This window comes from Ylistrum balloti, unplaced genomic scaffold (assembly GCF_031769215.1).
Source record: "Ylistrum balloti isolate Yb309-2 unplaced genomic scaffold, AGI_CSIRO_Ybal_v1 Utg369840, whole genome shotgun sequence".
Classification (NCBI taxonomy): domain Eukaryota; kingdom Metazoa; phylum Mollusca; class Bivalvia; order Pectinida; family Pectinidae; genus Ylistrum; species Ylistrum balloti.
The window spans coordinates 144681-167332 of NW_026781998.1; the positions used below are offsets into that span (position 1 = coordinate 144681).

Sequence of the window (22652 nt, forward strand, 5' to 3'; positions counted from 1 at the left end):
CAGTAATTTCACTAGATATCTCTTCCCTGGTTGACATAACCATCTATCGCCTTCATCGAAATGCTATAAATGTATAATAGGACTTCAGTTAAAGTAAGGTGTGATTTATGTAAACAAAGACTACGTGGTGCTTATATAAAGACAATTTGATAGTGTTATCAAATGGTAATGACAAACGGTCATGTTATACCTAGTACTGCAAGTACAAAGAGTGTTGACTCATTTTTGATTCATAAAATTGAAATTCATCTTTCAATAAAGACTTTTAAAAAACTGAATTCAACAATTTAGCACTGAACTCATTTCGTACGTTATACATTATTTATTTGAAAAGTAGTATTGAATGAAAAATCTTTTTTATGATACCTTTATAACGCAATTCAATTCTTGAAAGCCTGGTTCTATAATAGTATTTTTGTATATCGCTGAAAAGTCTTTATTCTGATATGCAATTGAACAAACAACAAGAAAATACCAACACGTCAACATTATAATTACCCAAACTAAAATTCAGTAAAACTACGGCCAAATATGAACAAACAAAAAAACAGAATGAGAATAAGTCCAGGTGTTCCGGAAGAGTAAACGTCTTTCGCTTCATCGACGACATGCGCCATGTAAATTCATAACGGAAGTTGAACATGAATTGTTATTTTTACAGTAACGACAAGGTGATAAACAGGACGGTTTATATACGTTTGTTGTATCAAGTACATAACTAGAGAGTGAGTACTTGATCATACGAGCACATTCTGTGTTTAAATGAGTTGCAATTGATTTAAGGATAATTTTTCAACATTTGGTTTGCACTATTGTGTTACCCAGTCGAGGAAGTAATGAACATTCGCGATATTCTGGTACGTTAAAGGGAGATTATATCTCAGTTTGGAGTGATTATTCTACTAAATGATATTGGAATACAAATTAACTGCCCTTAGCAAACAATGGGATTCATACTTAACAGGATGTCACGATGTGAATTGACAGTAGGACTGTATTTGATTTGTAATAAGGAAGTTTTCCTGTTCATTATCTTTTTCCTCCAGCATAATATCTTGAAGTGGTGTCATCACCGGGACTAGAGAATAGCAAATTCTGATGGGTGCAGTATATAATTCATTTTTTCAACTTTTTGTGCTGCAGACATATTTTGCAACGCAAAGCAAGATTGTTAATTCGAGATTTAACATGCTAAACTTCATGGTTTTATACAAATGGTATTATTTTTTGTTCTGTGTACGTCACAAAAAGAAGACGGGTTATTTTTCTGTTACACGTCGTTTCTCTAATACACCAAACTACCGGTTACGAGAACCGTTACCGTATTATATGATCTACAGATCTACTAGAAAAGCAACGGAATCTCTACCACGGAAGAAATCAGCTTTTTAAAAAATACAAACATGTCAACATGATCATAACTCACAACACAGAGGTTCTTCAAAAGAAAACGGAAAAGATGGGAGAAACAAGAAGTAATAAAAAGTAAACAAAAGAAGCCAAAACAGTCGTATTGATGAACCGAATATGTCGGTGTTATATACAACAATTATTGCATTTTGTGGCATATCGATTGTGACATTATAACGCTGTCTTAAGTATTTCGTTTTATTTTCCGTAGTATTAGTTATTGCGTCAACATCTTGCATAAACAAATTGTCGTTTTCTCACAATCATTATGACGTTACCCTCACAAACAAATGACACAGCAATTAAAATTGAAAACACAGGTAACATAAAGAGAAATAATTACTTTTATGAGAATATAGGCACGTGCCGTTTCCCTTTTCTTCGTATGCAATGCTCTTGGGAATGCACTATAGTGTGGGTATGGTGTGAAAAAACCTCTAACATGAATATGAAGCTTTATTACACAACATTATATGAGGGCACAGATGTTTTAATATGTGAAATAAAAAAAAGAATTTAAAAATCGGAATCTAGCAGTTTATGACTAGGTCATATTAACATTTGAAATCGGCATAACACTGGGCAATTCAGGACAACTTTCACGTGTGAAATTAGAATTTCACAGTTTATGGCTGGAACAGTTAAACAAGTAAAACAGGAATCAAACAGTTTAATTCTGGACGATATTAAAATGTGAAATGATAATAAAACGATTTTCACTGGTCTATTTTAACAACAATAAGTTTATCATGGGATTTTATTGTCATAGAAGTAAACAAAAATGTGCCGCGAAATTTTCGTGATACAAGACCGATATCTTTGTAAAGTACATGTTGAAAGTCAGTTAATTTATCATACATTGTATGTTTATTTTGTATTAGACGATTCCAATCGGATTTGATCACATTTTTATGACAGTGATTCTACTATTGTATTATTGCGTGTCTACCCCTAATCACAACAGATTGAGAATGGGTTTATAATAGACCAGCCAATAAACCCGGAATCTTAAGTGTACCAATCACTATACTTGTAACATAACGTCATTCTGATTGAAGCTATTTGAGTACCCAAGTACTTTACCGTTACTGTTATTGCCTGTATTTGAGAATATTTTACTGCTTTATATTCCTTGTGGTGATTGACCGCAGTGCTTTATTATGTAACATTGCCACTTGTAGCTATCGGTGATGGCAGAGAGAAGTATCAGAGCGAATGAAAGATAGACACTACTCATTCTGGATACTGACGTTTTCATTTCGCCGATCAAACATCTTTATCGTATTGATTAGAATAATTATAAGCGCTTCAGCTTTAATCCAAAGTATCAGAAATAAGATACTTTATTTCATTTCTCGATTCATTCCTTTTCATCTTCGATGAAAGCGACTTTTTAATTTCATACTTTAGATGTCCGTTATCCTGTACAATTGATTTCATTATCATCAGTACATAGCGGGAAAATCGAGTTGATAAATGAAATTCTACAGTAATCAAGGGGCGACGAAATCTGACATGTTAGATACCTGAATCTATCCAAATGTAATCACGAAATAAGACAGTGAAATCCTTGCTACACGACCCGTTGAGCCGGGTACCTTCTCATCATGGTGATAAATTCACGTGAAGTCCTTCCTCACCAGCCGCGACATTAGAGTATCCTGTTTGGCCACTACTTGTAGGTTTATTGAACATTAATTGTTTCTGTGTAAACAAACTGCCAGTCTAGCGTGTGTCCAAGAGAGTGCCGGATGGCGACTCACACGTCATCAATTCCCCATTATCGTTGGTTTTGCTATCTGAATGAGCTGGGATTACTACGAATTTATTCTCGTAGGCTGGAATTACAATGACGAAATTCTTCCTAGGGAGGAGTATATTTACAGTGATAAGAGTCTAAATCTTAAATGGTATCAGCGGAAGGACAGATACGGACTCTGGTGCGTGGTGCCAGCCTGATATATGGATATCAGGGATGCTTCTTACCCAATACAAAAATGTTGATGAATCATAGCAATATTGTGGAAGTAATTTACCTGATAACATCCAATGCCAAGGTATTGAACGTCAGCGTTCATAGAACTTGGCAAGTAAGTGAACTTTTCAAATTTTGTTTTGAAAATATATCATGTGACAGCAAAACAAAAAAAATCACTCGATCGTTGATGAAGAAAAGGAAAAGAAAAACTACTAAGAATGAACGTTTGAAAAATCGTACACACCTTTATCGTTTTATTGTGATGAGTAACCCATGGATAGACGACTTACGTCAAATCAATAGAGCATACAGAAAATACATGTGAAAAAAGATAAAATAAAAACCATATTTAATAGAACAAAATAATAACAAGAGAAAAGTTTACACAGAGACTAAGCAAAATACGAGCAGGACAACACCAGGTGTTCCGGATGGGTAAGCGATATCTGCTTAATCGACGGCACCTGTCATGCAATTCACACTGGAGACAAGAGGCATACAAACAAGCCTAAAAGACGACAAAAAACATATATCCCAGTGAGATTATTGTGGCGACAATGAAATCAGGTATAACCTTCATAGTATAAGACTGTTATACAAGGCAGACAACGATCCTTGTCACTCGCATTAAGTGATTCTATTACCACTAAAAGTATCAGTATTGATTATCTATCACCGATTCTTTCCTGAATTATGTGAATATTTATGTATAATATCAAGAGAGGGCTTCCGTAGGCTATGCCTGTTGGCAAAGTCCTTTTGTCAATAAAATCATAACAATAAAATATTCCGAAATGAAAAATGTAAGAGGAATATAGTTTTTTAAGACTTTGTCTCGTTTTGTTATGTGTTGAAATACAAAACGTTACCAGTTAAAATCTTAATTAGAACGACACTTTCCCCAGTCAGATAGTAAGACGAGACATTCCTACATCTTTCTTTACCTTATCCACCTACACATTAATAAGTGTTGTTCACAAACGTAGAAATGCATAAAGATAGACGCATGCCGTCATGTAATTTCAGTTCATTAATTGCTTGATGACAGAAATACTTCAATTTTGGATAGTTGGTTTTCATGTACGTATCACTAGTGATACTGATAGAACTGCTTGAATGATCTTTTCTCTTGCTCTAGACAGTTATATTTTAAGTTTTAAACCCGTGAACGATTTCCCTGTCTAACCTCATATTTGAGATGGGGATTCCCCTGTCAAGGCATCGGTATGGCGTGACGTCAACAAGTTAATACCACTTCCGTATCTATGACGTCACGTCGATGATGCGAAGCACGGGGCAATAAAAACACAGAGTAAGGAGAAAAAAATAATGATATTTCCGTTTTGGTGAGATGGGAGTTTTCACATTTAAGTGGGAGAAAAAATATAGTAACCCATGTTCATCGTAATATTGCTGTTACATTTAATCAACATCTAAGAAAATATTATTTTTTCTGAACCGATATAGTTTTTAATACCATGCGGATTGATACTATAATCAAACATGAGCAGACCGAGTTATATTAATCAAAGCACTTCTGTCCAAATTATATGCACGTCATTATTTTATCAATATAGTTATATATATCGCGCTGAAGGGTCATCAATAGTTTTATAAGTGATTCCTGATCACTGGCCTCCTTGGCTAGATCTTACGACAAGGTTTATAGACCGCTTGTCGCGTCTGAGTGGTCAATAAATACGACGATAATCGGACCGCTTCAGAAATGCCATTTACTTTCTCATATTCAGCAGATACCTATATGAGAAAACAATACATTCCTATGAATTATGTTCTAAATATTTACTTAATATTTAGGGCTTTACCATCTTGAAACTATGGCTATTTACCAATCTCTTCAGAATTATGATCTCGAAAAATGAAATGACGTTGTTAATTTCGACCTGTTTAAACTTCAACAGGTGATGTGTAGTGTGTTATCAGGTACTCTGGCTATAACATATACAGAATTTGGCAGGTATATTTTGAACTCTGGGTCAATTAAGCTGTTAGATTATTTATAATATAGTGCCCTTCGTCTAAAGGAGACCGCCCAATAAAAACATAAATCTATGACAAGTTTAGGCAGATATCAACAACAGTGTGTATGACGTCAATGCATAGAAAATTTCTTTCTCATTATAATAAAATCAGTGCTTCATCAATTAACTACATGATTATGTCCGAAAATAGTCTAAGTGAATAATACACTATACACAAATGTACCGAAGGAACAACACCACATGAGATTTAAAATTCAATCTAATACATTTACTTTCTTTTTTGGCTATATGTGCCATTTCAAAGTGTAAAAGTAAAACGATTTTTTAATAACGCGGTGCCCGTTATTTTAGAATGTAGTTACAAAATCAGATACCAACTTATGCTATAATGTATCCTCCTCGACCATTTTCAAATGTAGCTTGTAATTAACTTATGTACCTTCTTTATGCACAGTCTGTCGATGGGATATGCTACTTATAATTGTATATAGTCTTTGTGCGATATGATATGATATGGGGGTGGAGGGTTATAATATTAAAATATTTCTGTTTTGCTGGTCATGGACATATTTTTGTACGCAGTGTCTTTGATGCCAGTAATACATGACTGACCTCAATGTTATTTTCCATGTCTTTATGGAGGGAAACCCTTACTACAATAAAGTCAACTTCATGATTTACAGATAAGCATATACCTATATGTGGAACTGAGAAGTGTTTAATCTGACAGGATTGTAGAATTAAGCTTATAACTTCCTTTTGATAGTGTATGACACTTGAAAGGAACAACGGTTTCCTCTTCCACGTAAGTATCCCATACAAAGGATGAGGATTTAGACATAGATAAAATAGTTCACCGATCATTGTATATATATTGATAAGATATGGCACTGCCCATTAATATACTTCATATCTTATACATACCCATTACACTAATCAATCTCTTAATTTCATTTGATAAAGTTTTAAATTTATACTGACTACATTAACTTTCGTACCATTTTAAAATGCCTTTCTGAAAACGTTCAATGATGTATGTATTGAACATAGCAGCCCTATAGTAAAGATATGGACATCATTATCGGGCTACATTTAAATAGCGGTTTTCACCAAATGCCTCATTTCAGTCCGGGATTAGGGTAATTGCACTGTTAATCCCGTCGAATAGCTGAGAAAATGCGGACTATCTATTGAAAGGATAGTGATAAATTATGATACCGTGAAAAGAAAAGGTAAACATTAGGAGACCAAGCACCAGTTTTATTGTAAGTTAATGTGGCATAATTAACGACTCGGCTCCATCGTGATCGTGTGTCAACATACGTTACAATACGGCTGTAGATAGTCGTCAGGTAGTAGCAAGACATATTACCTTCATAAGCAACGCTGAATATAGTTATGTGATAAAAAAGTAATCCATTTCGTAAATGTTAGCGGTTGTCAGTCTGCTAGCGGTCGTCCACATGCGATTAGTAAGGGTGCGTTCTTTCTACCTTTACCAATCAATTACACGTGGTCTTAATTTGTGATCAAGTATGGGGGCTAGTTGATAATTTATTCAAATGTGATGTTGTAAGGTACTACAATACTATTCTCACTTGTAAAAATTTCTTATTATATGTTATGTTTGAGTTCAAACCTTTATATTTGAATCATTTTTTTTAAATGGCCAGACAAGACAACTATGATTTATGTTATTCAAATTAATGTAGAAATACATTTATTATTTTAATAAAATAAATGACACAAATAATTTCCATAATTTCTTTCCAAAGACGAAATACTTGTTAATTATGCTTCGGTATTACAATCATTTACATTAATGTTAAGGATTCGAACCTCTCCCGTTTATACCTAAACTTCACAAGAATCCATATAAACAACGTTTTATAGCTGGCTCATCTAACTGTTCAACCAAGCCTTTGTCTGAACTACTAACCACCATTCTAAGTACTATCAATTCTGGGTTACAGTCTTATGGTGATAGTGTTTACTGAAGAAGTAGAATTAACAGTATGTGGATTTTGAAGAACTCGAAAGAGCTTTTGACCAATCTTCAACAATATTTCTTCTATAAGAACATTTCATTTTCCCACACTGTACATCACCGTACCCCATTCTCTTGTTATGAGAGCTCTCTTCCCCCAGAACGGTGAACGGCGGTGTAAATATAAAATGGTTATGAACTATTCTGATAATCTGAATGTATTTCGTAAAAATTACGTCGAAAGCAAATAATATATATACGGAGGACGAATTCATAAAAGTGATCGGTGTCTGGTTGACAACATTTTCGTCGCGTTTGGTGGTAAGATCTTCCAACAGACTGTTGGCATACCTATGGGAACCAACTGCGCTCCTCTGTTGGCTGACTTGTGTTTGTCTTCATACGAGGCTGAATTTACTGAAGAGCTTATCAAAACAGGTCACAAAGCCTTTGCAAAGTTTAATTTCACCTTCAGATATATTGATGATGTCTTGTCATTAAGTAACAAAAAAAATTATTGACTACGTCCATCGTATATATCCACCAGGTTGCCCGTTGGTTCCGTTGTTGTATACCTTATTCTAATTTGAGAACGTGGCATTACTTACTTGGATTGACCAAGGTTTACATGGCGGGTGTCGTCGGTGAAGCAGACGACCCTTGCTCTTTCTTAAGGAACACAGGGTCTTATTCCCCTGTACTTTTTCAGGAGTTTGCGTGTAAATCTTCATTTTCACCTTTTTCAGACATTTGAATTTGAATTATGATAATGTTAACATTCTTGTTTTTCATCAGCATTTGAAATAACAAAAAAACCCGTTTATTTCAATAATATTATTTAATGTCAAGACCATTTGTGGTTGTAGCTGTTATTTCTTATTTTTCTCATTTATTTACAGATTATCAATTCAGGTATCTATTCTCCAATCAAGTCAGTGATGTCTTTTCGGCATGTACATCTAATCAATAATAGATTTATCATAAAAATCCAATGTTGTATCAAATCATTCCGTGCGTTGCTAGGACGCGTCTTTTTCGGATCATCGACCATTTCTGCGCTTCAGTATAACAAACATATCCTAATAGTTTCAAACCAAAAAGATCTAGACGGCTGTACTGGAACTGAAAAATCTTTGAAACAATTTGAAAGGCATCGTTACAATATAGTCACTTTTTTGTTTGTAAGGTTGGATGGATGTTGGGAAGGGGATATGGAGAAGGGGAAGACAATTTATAGCTGTAGTTATAAAATTATAACTCTATTTCGATTTGTGTCAGTTCTTATCTTTGTTACATGGGAAAGGGCAGATATTTCCTTTCTTCATGCGGAAAACATCTATATTTTAGATTTGAATCAAGAGGTGATATTCGTGGTGGACTTTTGTCCCAATCCAGGTACGTAATGTCGTGTTTCAAATGAGAAGAAGGCATAAAAACAATGGTGTAAATTTTTTTTGTCCATATTTTGTCCTAGTTTTTGTTTAAATTTGAGCTTGGACCACGATAATGTTCTCATTATTGCAACATGTGACTTGCAGTGTAAATGGCCAAATTTCAATCCACGTTCCAACTGTTTTGGCTGTTTTTGTATTTATTTTGGTTTTGAAAGGATACGTTTCACAACAACTTTGATCAAATATATTAAATTATATAAAAAATATTATTTATTTATTCATCTATTTATTTTATAATCTTACTGTCATCATTAAAGAAGAAGTGATAAATCAGTGTTTAGTGATATCATTTACATTAACGCAATTAGCATAGGAGTTGGAAGAAACAAAATAAATCCTATCAAACCATTTGTACAGTACATACGCTATAAACATATGAATATTAATTAACCTGATTTGTATCGTATTGATTTATACTCATTCACACCACGTAATCAGATATAAAAGTTTAATATGAACATAGTATAATCAACTGAAAAGAAATCTACTTTCCCTGTTCATAAAACGTAATAGTGTTCCGTGCTCAATAAGTCTTCATTTCATCTCAAATAATAACCGGCATATAGTGAGCGTGGCTAAAAGCATAACTCAGTACTCTATTATTACCATTTTATTCTGAGAAACATTATTTTCGCGAGAATTACTTGTTAGCCAATTCGCGACTTTCACTATTTCTGTATTTCACAAAACCATGGAATCCTTTTATACAAGTTATTTGGTACTCATCAGCTTAGCTACAAAAGGTAAAGCGATATTAGGTTTTATTTAAATAAAATTAATGACAACAAATATTCATTCAAATTTTATTATGAGAACAAAATATATAGGGAGACAAACAATCACTACAAACCAAGCATTTTACAAGCATAAAGCGAAACGATTTTTATAAAGCTTACGTTTTTAGCAATGAGAGATACGCAGACAAAAGCAACATTTTAATGAAGTCATTATGGATGATAAGAAAACAATTATAATTGATTTGTCGGGCAAAATTACGAACTCAAATTAGCGCACAAATAACTCTTTCATATGATCTTTAATACGAAATGGAAATTGTATAAAGGTCAGTTACGAGCTGAATGTATAAGTTAAGCACACTGGACGGTATATAAACGTATAGTATCAGCAAACGTATTCAGCTAGAATCACTTTATACAATGAATGCTTTGTTAAATTGTAAAAAGACTTTAATATAGATAGTTTAATATCCATCAATAGTCATCTAAATTTGCATATGTGGAAAAGATCCAGAAAGGCATATCAATATTCGTCATATAGTAACACATCTATAAGACAGCGAAATGCAGGATAATTCATGAAACACGTTTCATTAGTTGGAGGTAAATTGTTTCTGTTCTCCGTCATAGATGCATTGCTATGTCATGTAAACAGCTCTTTTTAATATATTCGCATAATTACATCATCACAGTCAAGACCATCATAAACCCATTGAGCATACATATGCTATATTATGTGCATATAATAATGTATCAGTGTAAGTATGAAATTCTATATCAATACACCAAACAAACATATTTTAGCATTTTAGTCTTTGTCGTGTTACTAATCTACGTTTGAATTGTTTTAAAATTATAGTAAAATCAAAAAACAAAAGAGTGCGCGGCTACAAGTCTGCTAAATCACGCATTAGCACTCAAAGAATCAAACAAAACCAACTATAAAAAATACAACAATTGAACCAATAAACATTTTGGACGGAACTTTCGTTTAATGTTGATTATTTTCTATAACGACTAGCATTCTTTTTACTGGACGGATTAAAAGACACAGATTCTATAGCAGATACAATAAACTCGTTAGTCTTAAGGTGGTCGATCTCATAAATCTTAAAAGTACAAAAAATGTCATATATTCATGCATGAAATTGAATTATATGAAATTTAAAAAAAAACGCACACACACAACTAGTTGAAAAAAATTGAAATCAATATTTCTTTCTGGACATCACACATTATAGAAATTTAAAAAAAAAAAAAAAAAAAAAAAACCACACGTTTGATTTCATAGAACAGAAGACAATTTCTGTTATTCATGAGTGAGGGTTGGTCCTCTCCTTAGGTAGTAAACAGGTCTTAAGCATCATTGTGACCAACTCTGTTCCTGTTAAAAATTGTTAAAACGAATTATTGAAATAGTATAATGTTATTTTGTTCATTAGAAATTATAATACAAGCATTCACTTCAAACGTTATACATATTTCAGGTAATTAGTCATTCTTTTAATAAATATCGTTAATGCTAATAGATGAAATATAATAAAACATACCTGTTTTTCCAACGTGGTTTTCTACTAGAAAAAAATCACAAAATGAAAATGTCGAAAGACTATTGCATGTATTGCAGAGTCATTAAGTTGTCAGCCAGAGTACTGCTATCATTTTAACCTTAACCATTTTCTTTTATCTTGATCTCAGTGCGTCTGAATTTTTTCATCATGTTAACATGCAAGATTAACACGAGCACACTATCGATGAAGACAAAAAGATAATCTTCGTATTTTAATTGTCTACTTATTTATGCAGAGCACATATAGAAAATCCAGTTCATTGCACTACTGTATTTTAATATTCTTTTATGCCTTTTACTTTTTTCTCTCGTTGTTCAAAACATCGACATTTCGTTATTTTTACAAGATGAATAAGAAAATAGATTTGCAAGAAAACATTAATAGAACTGTTAAAGCTAACAAATGTTTTTGCATTTTTTATGTTTCTATCTTCTTAATATACAATTAATAACAGTTCACAATTTAGGAAATTACTCAAATACAAACTTATTTCAGCCTATAGAAAGTAATAAAGAACAACTTACACTCCCGAAGGCACATCCCGGAACAGATTGGAAAGTTTGATACCAAATACAATGCTTGGAACGAGGAAGAATATACACCAACCCAACGAAAACCAAAATCCGTTCTGAAACAACAAATTGATAGACAGGATAGCCGTTCGTTTGTGTTGTTAAGATGATATTGCTTTGATAACGGTTTACGTGTGAAGAAGGGTGTTATTTTTTCATCATAATGGTAGTTTTACATTCAATAGAAAAAAAGCTTTACTGCTGCGTTTTTGTTCCTGAGTACCTAATGTTCAATTACTGCAGGTCTATCGAACTTGATTGTGTAAACTTACGCGTGGGTGGTTTGGATATGTACAAAGTATACTTAAACAAGAATCCGCAAAGTGTTGCATTACTCCCGCACCCAGCTGCTGGTGTAAAACCCAAATATGATATATATATATATATATCTCCGGTATAACAATTTATGACGCTACTAGAATATGTACCGCTACTATCACCAAAAGATCTCATACAATGAAAGCGATTTCTTGCATTCCCACAACTTCAACATTATATATATACCTTACAGTAAGAGTTTATTTCTTGATCCCGTGTGTTTTACTGCTGATATTTGAATAGAGCTCAATATTGTCCATTAACAAATTTATGAAACTCTCTGGAGTAATACAAGAAGTCACAAGAAATCGAACTTCGGTGGAAACAGAAAAAAAAGATAAACAATAAAATGTCCTCAATAAGAAATGGCACGACTTCGGCACAAGCTCAATGTATACAGCAAGTTTTGTGAAGCTGAGTTGAAAAGTTGTAAAGATGAAGCCCAGAAAATCCACGTGATTCGCGGGAAATAAAATGGCATTCACGTACGTGTCCTGGTATTTCACATTCCAAGATAATCAATAATCACGTGAACATTTTAGTAATACCAGAAGATATAAACATAGCTCAATGATGATATATTTCTGCACAACATTTCTTAACTTCCTTACCAGCGAGTCGACAGTGTATTGACACACGGACACAATGATGATGGAACTGTATAGGTTCCAAATCGGACCACATTTCCCGAGGTCTTGGTAAATCTGAAATAAATAATGTTTTTTGGGGAAAATCATTTCTCTGTTATGTATTCAGAAGTATCTAATAGAAAGTAAGTTCGAAAAAAGTTTAGCTATTTGAATAAATGGTCTCATTTTCACTTACATTACCAAAGATAAGTTATTTTGCAAGAATTAAACATTTATTTATTCGACTTACCGCATTCTTGGTGCTGGTATAAAAGATATCCACAACATCAAAGGTGTTATTAATGAAATGATCCGATATCTGAAACATCAGTAGATCTGAATGAATAACCAAAACCTACATAGTTGTAACGGGAATATACAAGTTAATATCAATATAACAACGTGATTAGGTCATTATCCTTAATCTGATTTATCTATGTGACTGATATCACTTTAATTCAAATAACAACACATCCTAAGGGAAGGGAGACAATTCATTTAGTACATCTCTCCTTTACTCCGCTGATTTCATAATGTTGTTTCGGGCGGCATTTATAACAACTAATAACTGAATAAACTACAGGCAATTTTGTTTCTCTTGTAATACTAGATGCCCAACAAATGCTAGGAGAGGCTTTATGTCACAAAGAATATTTGGCTGTTATCATCTCACAATATTGTGAAAGAAAAATAAAGACGGATATGAAAAAGGAAGCACTAAGTTTACTTCGTTGAGGAACTTTAGTTAAGCTACTCTCACATCCAACACATTCAAGAAAAAAGTCGTCGTAACTTGCTGTAAAGCAAATTTCCTGTAGAAGAGTGATAGAGATCAGGCAGTGGTATATGTGTAAGGTTTAATATATATGTGCATGCCACGTTTCAATTAATTAATAGTGGCATGGTTCAGAGTATACACATGTTCTTGACGCTGTTCTAAAAGTATCTGATATCTGAAAATGACGAGGTATCTTTAATTATCGGGCTGCTGCACTTCCTCGTCCAGATTTTGACTTTGGATTTTCCGCTGTCGCCATCACAATGTAGGTCCTTAGCATAACTAAGCAGTTGTAGGAGGACGAAACAGGTGTAAGATACAGTATGATTGATTGCTTCGCTCTACTTTGTCTCACTCTAAATTTATATTAAAAGATACTCTTCATATATAATACAATATCTTGTATATCAGAGCGTATTCATAATATAATACCTAATAATAGCCTAATTGGTTCTTGTCTAATCAGAGATATAATGATAAACCAGTGTATTTAAACTTCAACCGGCCTCACCTTCGTCAGTTTCTCTATTACCATTTATCGTCTGGAAATCATAACTATAAAGGTATATCTATGTTCCATTTAAAAATTTGACATACCTTCCTCATTTCCCCTTGATTCTGGATCGCTGATGTTGCACTCGCTAGTTGGATTTTAACGTCATCAACCAAAGGCTAGTTAATAAAAGTAACAACAACATCGTATAAATTATCTTATTTATGATCAATACACCAACTGTTATCATGGTTTTAACAATCATAAAATATTAACAATATTTTATTTCGTTATTGTCAAAATGCATGATGTCATTCCTTTACTTCGTGGAAGGTTTTTTTCTGACGTCATATTAGTGAAAATCTTGTAACAGTCATTCAACAATTAAGCCCACATATCCCTCTTAGTAAGTAAACAAAGTAGTTTGATATCTTATAATTTATCTTATAATAAACGATTGAATGTCAGGAGATTAATGATAATTCGCACAAAATACAGTGCTCGCCATTGAACAAAATTAAAAGAAGATTGAAAATGTTGCTTTAATCTTTGTTTACTCGCTGCAATTTCATAATAAACAATTGTGTTGATGCAGCTACACGAACGAAAATATCCTCATGCGAACATTTAATTAATTCTGTATATCATTCTTAACCCGTGTAGTATATGTTATAAATCAAGGTGTGTGATAAACTGCAGGATTTTAATTTCCCTTCTATGTGCTCCACTTCGCAGTTGATCCGATATTGTGCGATATGAAGTTAGATGAGTTCGATACTTGTTAGTATGTCTGTTTCTTTGCTGTCAACCTTGTTTTCATTTGAGTACGTGGCTTTATTTCCTTGGATTGACAAATTATTACATTGATGATTCAGAAAACGCTTACCCTTGCGAAATACCTGGCATGTTTCTTGCATGTTACAATGGTCTCTGTGCGATTCATTCTACAATATCTTAGATTCATAGATTTTGAGCATTACCTAAGATTCCATCAATATTTACGTATATCTTAATCTTATTATATACATAAACATCATTGTTCATCAATTAACAATAGATCATTCTTAAAAGTATACATACAGTGAATGTCTCGAACTTACCCCGATCGTGGTTGTAAGTGTTTTCAGTGGAACTAATTTCTGTTGCATTACACCCTGAAAAACATTGTTAAAACACTGACAGCTCAAGTAGCAGGATATGTCTTGCTTCATCTTTTATCATTAGGGATTTCGAGAGATAAGACATACAAGAGGATAAAGACTATATGGATTTTAATGGTCGCCATCCTGATTTCATTGCGGAATATTCTACATTCTTTGTAGGGTGTAAAGTTTATAAGTATACCTGACGGTTTTGTTGCTGAAGTATTATTCTTATTTCTTATTTGAAATCAACAAATTTACATCAGGGGTGTCATCAATGAATTAGATAAAGTTAACTGCCCCTTCTTACTATTTCTCACTAAGATAAATAAAAAATTATTCACGGACGGGGCATACTTGCAACGTAAAGAGAGTTGGAAACCTATTGGTACCTCATTCGGTAACACAATCGAAATTTGCCTTCGTCATACGTAGCTTACCAGTGATGTAGAGACCGTGGATATAGCTTGTTGCTGGGGAGAAGTCAAGCCTGTAAACTACATTATTTATTACAGAGTCAGTTTATAGTTTTACATTACATCACACTACATAACAACAGCGATATGATTTCCTAGTGTTAAAAAATCATTTTTATGATTCATTTTAGTGATATTTCATACAACAATGATACACATTTGCACTACATATTATTAGTTGCAAATTTGATAAATAACTTTAATTGGTAAGTAGATAAACATGTACATTGTATTTGTTTGAAAATTATATTTATTGAAAAATTGTATACAAATTTTTTATCTATTCGTGATATTAATTTAGATCCACAATAATAGATAAATGGTATTGTTTTATACATATGAAATAATAAAATTAGAAGAAAAAAATCATGAATAAACTCACCGAGGCCAATTTGTCCACAACAGTTTTCAGATCAGTAATCTATGATGAAAACTAAATAGGTATATATAGACTAAGAAATGCATACTACGATAAATTCGCTCTCATATATCAACCTTATGTTAAGTGAACTAAGTACAATGGAGTTAAAAAACATACAGATCATAGCATGTACAATACACACAGGTACATATGTGAAAACATAAAACACAAGAATCAGAATTTTAAAACATAACACCCACGATCATGAATCATAAAATACTACACATGTACAAGAATCATACAACAGGGTACGCAAGTAAAAGAATGATTAAACATGATATACAGGTACAAGAATGATTAAACATGATTTACAGGTACAAGAATGATTGAACATGAGGCACAGGTACAAGAATGATTAAACATGATATACAGGTACAAGAATGATTAAACATAATTTACAGGTACAAGAATGACTGAACATGATATACAGGTACAAGAATGATTAAACATGATTTACAGGTACAAGAATGATTAAACATGATATACAGGTACAAGAATGATTAAACATGATACACAGGTACAAGAATGATTGAACATGATATACAGGTACAAGAATGATTAAACATGATTCACAGGTACAAGAATGATTGAACATGATATACAGGTACAAGAATGATTGAACATGATTTACAGGTACAAGAATGATTGAACATGATATACAGGTACAAGAATGATGAAACATGATTTACAGGTACAAGAATGATTGAACATGATATACAGGTACAAGAATGATTAAACATGATTTACAGGTACAAGAATGATTAAACATGATATACAGGTACAAGAATGATTAAACATGATGCACAGGTACAAGAATGATTAAACATGATACACAGGTACAAGAATGATTGAACATGAGGCACAGGTACAAGAATGATTGAACATGATATACAGGTACAAGAATGATTAAACATTATTCACAGGTACAAGAATGATTGAACATGATATACAGGTACAAGAATGATTAAACATGATATACAGGTACAAGAATGATTAAACATAATTTACAGGTACAAGAATGATTGAACATGATATACAGGTACAAGAATGATTAAACATGATTTACAGGTACAAGAATGATGGAACATGATATACAGGTACAAGAATGATTGAACATGATTTACAGGTACAAGAATGATTGAACATGAGGCACAGGTACAAGAATGATTGAACATGATACACAGGTACAAGAATGATTGAACATGAGGCACAGGTACAAGAATGATTGAACATGATACACAGGTACAAGAATGATTAAACATGATGCACAGGTACAAGAATGATTGAACATGATACACAGGTACAAGAATGATTAAACATGATGCACAGGTACAAGAATGATTAAACATGATACACAGGTACAAGAATTATCTATACAAATGTCTATACCACTTCAGATCACCCATTTTAGGGCAGTTAAGTGTAATATGTATGAGAAGGGAGGTAACCGATTTTAGTCTCGCTTTTAACACTTTATTATTGGTATTTACCAAATCATTTAAAGTTGTAAAGTATTTTAACGCCTAGGTAAGATCTTATCTCATTAGAAATATAATACTTTCTTGTTCCAGTATATAATGGACTATGATTGTTCATAATGAGTAATAGTCAATAATGAAAAGAAAATTCATACATACCTCTTTTTCCATGGCATTTACATCGAAATTACTAATGTCTCGTTTTGTGTTATCAAGCTTTGTTGTGACAGCACCGTCAGTTAAGTTAACTGATGCGAATGACCCTCCCGCGAGGTTATTAAGTACATCATCCAACTGGGTCTTCATATCCTGTTGTTGACCAATATTTTACACTTCATCGGGAGATTCAGTAAAACAAATTATCAAAAATTTGATCAATATGATTCCAAGTCTGAATTTCACATGGTGATATTCATCATGTGATCAAATAGTCGAGAGACGCAATGGATTGCAAATTCATCATTCACTGAGGCAGTTTGTATTAAGTTATCATTCACTAAGGCAGTTTGTATTAAGTTGTCATCCACTAAGGCATTTTGTATTAAGTTATCATCCACTAAGGCAGTTTGTATTAAGTTGTCATCCACTAAGGCATTTTGTATTAAGTTGTCATCCACTAAGGCAGTTTGTATTAAGTTGTCATCCACTAAGGCAGTTTGTATTAGGTTGTCATCCACTAAGGCAGTTTATATTAAGTTATCATCCACTAAGGCAGTTTATATTAAGTTGTCATCCACTAAGGCAGTTTATATTAGGTTATCATCCACTAAGGCAGTTTATATTAGGTTATCATCCACTAAGGCAGTTTATATTAAGTTATCATTCACTAAGACAGTTTATATTAGGTGATCATCCACTAAGGCAGTTTATATTGGGTTATCATCCACTAAGGCAGTTTATATTAGGTTATCATCCACTAAGGCAGTTTATATTAAGTTATCATTCACTAAGACAGTTTATATTAGGTGATCATCCACTAAGGCAGTTTATATTAGGTTATCATCCACTAAGGCAGTTTATATTAGGTTATCATCCACTAAGGCAGTTTGTATTAGGTTATCATCCACTAAGGCAGTTTGTATTAGGTTATCATCCACTAAGGCAGTTTGTATTAAGTTATCATCCACTAAGGCAGTTTGTATTAAGTTATCATCCACTAAGGCAGTTTGTTTTAAGTTATCATCCACTAAGGCAGTTTGTATTAAGTTGTCATCCACTAAGGCAGTTTGTATTAAGTTATCATCCACTAAGGCAGTTTGTATTAAGTTATCATCCACTAAGGCAGTTTGTTTTAAGTTATCATCCACTAAGGCAGTTTGTATTAAGTTATCATCCACTAAGGCATTTTGTATTAAGTTATCATCTACTAAGGTAGTTTGTATTAAGGTGTGTGTGAGGGTGTGTGTGTGATGGTGGTGATGGGATGTGTGTTTTCTTGAAAGAGATTTCATTACATATGATACTATATGAAAAACGTTTGAGTAAATTTTTATTTTGCAGATTTTGGTGAGCAAAATGGAAACTTCGAGATTCCAAAATAACAGACATATCAAAACAAGGGAATTCATTAAATTATAGGGCACCTCCCAATCTACATTTACATATTTTTTCGATCATTTTAGATTGTTTTCTCTGTCTTAACTTAGGCTTAATGATTAGGGCCTTCGCATCGCGAAACGCACAAAACAGCTGTATAATGCAGTTTTATTGATTTTTGGCTCTACTGTATCTAACCCTCAATTATCTAAAAGTTCTTCACTTGTCTGTCTTTTGTACAAAAGTCTAATGACACAAAATCAGCTAACATATTTCCCTTTTTGGATCGAGGTTTAGAGATAGAAAATCAACTTACTTTTTTAGCTGTTGTTATTTGTCGTTCCAGAGCTGGGAAATCAACGAGATTGCCCATTTTCTCCATTTGTAACGCACTATAGATTGCCTTGTTCTCTTTACAAGAACTGTAATTGAAATAACATGCTTACCTGTACTGAATAAACTTACTGTTTCAACGATCAATCTTATCTTTTTATTTCATCTTGAACTCTATGCGTATAAGAACTTACTAAAAGCGGTTTTGAAAATAACAACAATAAATTTCTAATTGTTTTTGCGCCTTAATTCACTTATTTCTTAAAACTTTAACGACAGATATCAATTATAGCTGTTGTTCACCTGATTAATAGAAAATTTAAAATATTCTCTCGATCAAAAGTCTTACTAATGAGGTTTAGATGGTTGGAAACGAATAGTAATCCCAGTTTATTTCCTGTTAAAAAGTGATATTCGCATAGGAGATATATATATCCTACACGTACAAGGGACTCTAAAAATGAAGGTATATAAATCAATCTATTTAATAGTATATGTCCTTATTCTGAAATCTGCGAACAAAATAAGAAATATATCCTGCCTTAGGGCTCTACTAATAGTTTTTATATTTCATTTGGATAGAACGTAATCCCTACCTTAGGATTGTTCCCAGACTTGGTGCGTCTTGTTGGTATTGCAGCATCGATTTGATATCAACAAAGTCATTCAACACCTACGAGAAATAATTATTTTACAGTTATGACAATGAACAACATGTATAAAACCAAGACCAGATAAGAGGCACATGGGTCTCAACGGTCATCGGAATATAACGACCTATAAATGATACCCCAACAGCAGCAGCAGAAATAGATATCGGATATCAGACTGAACCGAAAAGTAACAAGTTGGTAAGTACCATCTTATGATCATTTCAGACAGTTTCGGCTCAATCCAACAATTGGAATCTGAGAAATTTAAAGGTGTCTTTTTTCAAGAAGGTCGTATTGCATTTAGGACTGACACAAAACTTCAATAAAAATGTAAACAAAAGTTCAATATGTTGAAAACATGTTACGGACGCTGGACGACGGACGGTGCACGATGACGGACGAAACCTGAAGGCTTAAAACATCTGCGAACTGAGTGAAGATAAGTATTTTACATACACATTTGTACCTTCATAAAGTCCAAAAAGACAATAAAATTGATTTAGAACAGTTCATTCCAATATGTCAATGTTTCGTTATTCTTTTAATTGTTGACGTGCCAGGTTGAAGTGGTTGATAAAAGCCTGAATGCCCGGGAAAAACACCGATCTGCGGTCAGATTATCGCGACTGCCCTTAGCAATAACGTTGCAATGATTCACCATTAACATTTTCTTGTAATTTGATAGTGCAAAAAAATTTGTCTGTACTTTTTTTTAAACGTAAAACATAAGATGTACTGCGGTCCCTTTCTATAAGTCCACTTGGCTTTAGATCGTAAAATTCGCTCCTGGACCTCTAATTCAGCCTTGACCTCAATCATTTTTGTACAAGTATAGGGTTATCAGAGCCGACTAACATGGCGGAGAGTTCACGAAGCCCGTTTTGTATTTTAAAAAACTTTTCGTCTTATACCTTTTCACGGTGTTTACCATAAATCTGTGAAAATAGCTTTATAGGATACCTTAAACTAAACTTAAACTAAAAAGGAATTATTTAAGATCCATATACCTGGTCCTTTCTCGACATTCTCGAAATCTAAAAATATAGTTACAGAACCATGGCTACTGAAGCATGTGTCATTAAAAAAAATTAAATACACCACGTCAGAGTCCTAGATACCAGAAAATAATATATTCTGCTCTGAGACAGTTTGCCATTTGGAATCTGCTTTCTCAAAAAAAACAACAGGACATTTGTATTTCATTTTTCTCCACAAGTCAACAATATAATTTTATCAATCATTTCCTGTAAATTTTTAATCCCCGCATCATTTAAATTGTGGAGCACTAGACCTACCTATGTTTGCTATTATGGTGTTAAAATCACCGGCTATTGTGGTGTTTTCAAACCCAATATCTTGAAGAAATCAATGCTTAATAAATTTATCATCTTATCATCTATCTGTAACTGTACCTGTATCAGCCATTCCGTCCAGAACTAGCAATAAAGTATCCTTTCAGAATGATTCTCAGTAATATTGCTACGCCTTGTCGACCATTGTCACCATTACAGTATAAAACAATACCATTCCATTTATCTCGTACTCGATGAATATTTTTTTCTGTCCAAATAGTTTCTTGTAAAAAACAATTCAAAACTGGAAAGACTTTCTGTAATTTATCTATATCACTTAACCCATTACAGCTGAAAGACAAAATCGTCACCATCAAAAGTAATCGTCCAATACAGAAGAAACATTAGTTTTGTTGTTTAGATTTCTTAGAAGAATTGGCCCGACATCTCAAGCTTTTGACATTTTTCCTTTTCTATTCTGGACAGGAATAAACTCATTCTCAACGTCAGAACCATCTTCCTCTATAGACCCCTCACTCCTTTCCCAAAATACCCCATTTAGTGGCGTCTCAGTGATGGTCTAAGGGGAAGAAGGGTTGCCACACCAGGCACTTCCACCACCTTCCTAAGTCACCAGAATTAACATCATCAAAAGTGGTGTCGTTTACTAATTTTGTTTTTTTCATCCATGTCCAATCTCCCGAAAAGATCTCCACCCGTCACTCCATTCTCCGTTTTCTTACCAAATACATGTACCATCTGTCCACATCCTCAGGCATCGCCCACGGCTGCTTCCCGAACTCTCATGATGTTGTCATCATTTTCCTCCCGTCACCACCCTCTTTTGATTCGCCCATTTTTCTGTCGCAGACGTAGATGAACTGACTACAACCGGTGCAGGTAACATTGCCATCACACCGACACTCGAAGAACCCGCACATGTCACACAGGGACCTCCAACCACTGTCGCTCTCTAGTTTGACCGTCCGCTATGTCCGTGCCAGGGTAACACCTACCTTTTATCGGGACGTGGACAGTAACTCTCAATTGCGAAAGTTTGTGTTTTATTTTCTCATCAGATAATGTATGCCGGAATATGGAGGAAAGAAACAAATGAATATGTTTTACCACCTCCGACACCTCACACATACGGCCCTTCACCTCGTCACCGTTTAATAAATGCTGACCAGTTGACATTCCATATATATATCTTCAATTGCTCGGATAAGTTCCGAAGGATGAACTGACATGTTATCCCGGACATTCACCAAATACATACAGTCCTTCTTACAGATCTTTGTACGACCATTTTGGCCGTCTCCGATCGATTCAATCATAAAAATGGCTCAAAATAACCAGCCAAGTAACAAATTTACACGATTATATCTACA

General features: G+C 33.5%; 1 protein-coding gene across 1 annotated transcript in view; it reads right to left on the reverse strand.

The window, feature by feature from the left end:
• Window positions 1–10570: 10570 nt before the first annotated feature.
• The window catches only part of LOC132545306 (prominin-1-like), a 38554-nt gene continuing 26472 nt past the window's right edge, over window positions 10571–22652 (reverse strand). Inside the window, exons 7-13 of the mRNA XM_060208986.1 lie at window positions 19913–19989; window positions 19300–19405; window positions 17607–17756; window positions 15031–15084; window positions 14035–14109; window positions 12910–12978; window positions 10571–10678 (exon numbers count right to left, since the gene is read on the reverse strand). Of these exons, the coding sequence (XP_060064969.1) occupies window positions 10571–10678; window positions 12910–12978; window positions 14035–14109; window positions 15031–15084; window positions 17607–17756; window positions 19300–19405; window positions 19913–19989 (639 nt within the window). The remainder of the gene's footprint in view (window positions 10679–12909; window positions 12979–14034; window positions 14110–15030; window positions 15085–17606; window positions 17757–19299; window positions 19406–19912; window positions 19990–22652) is intronic.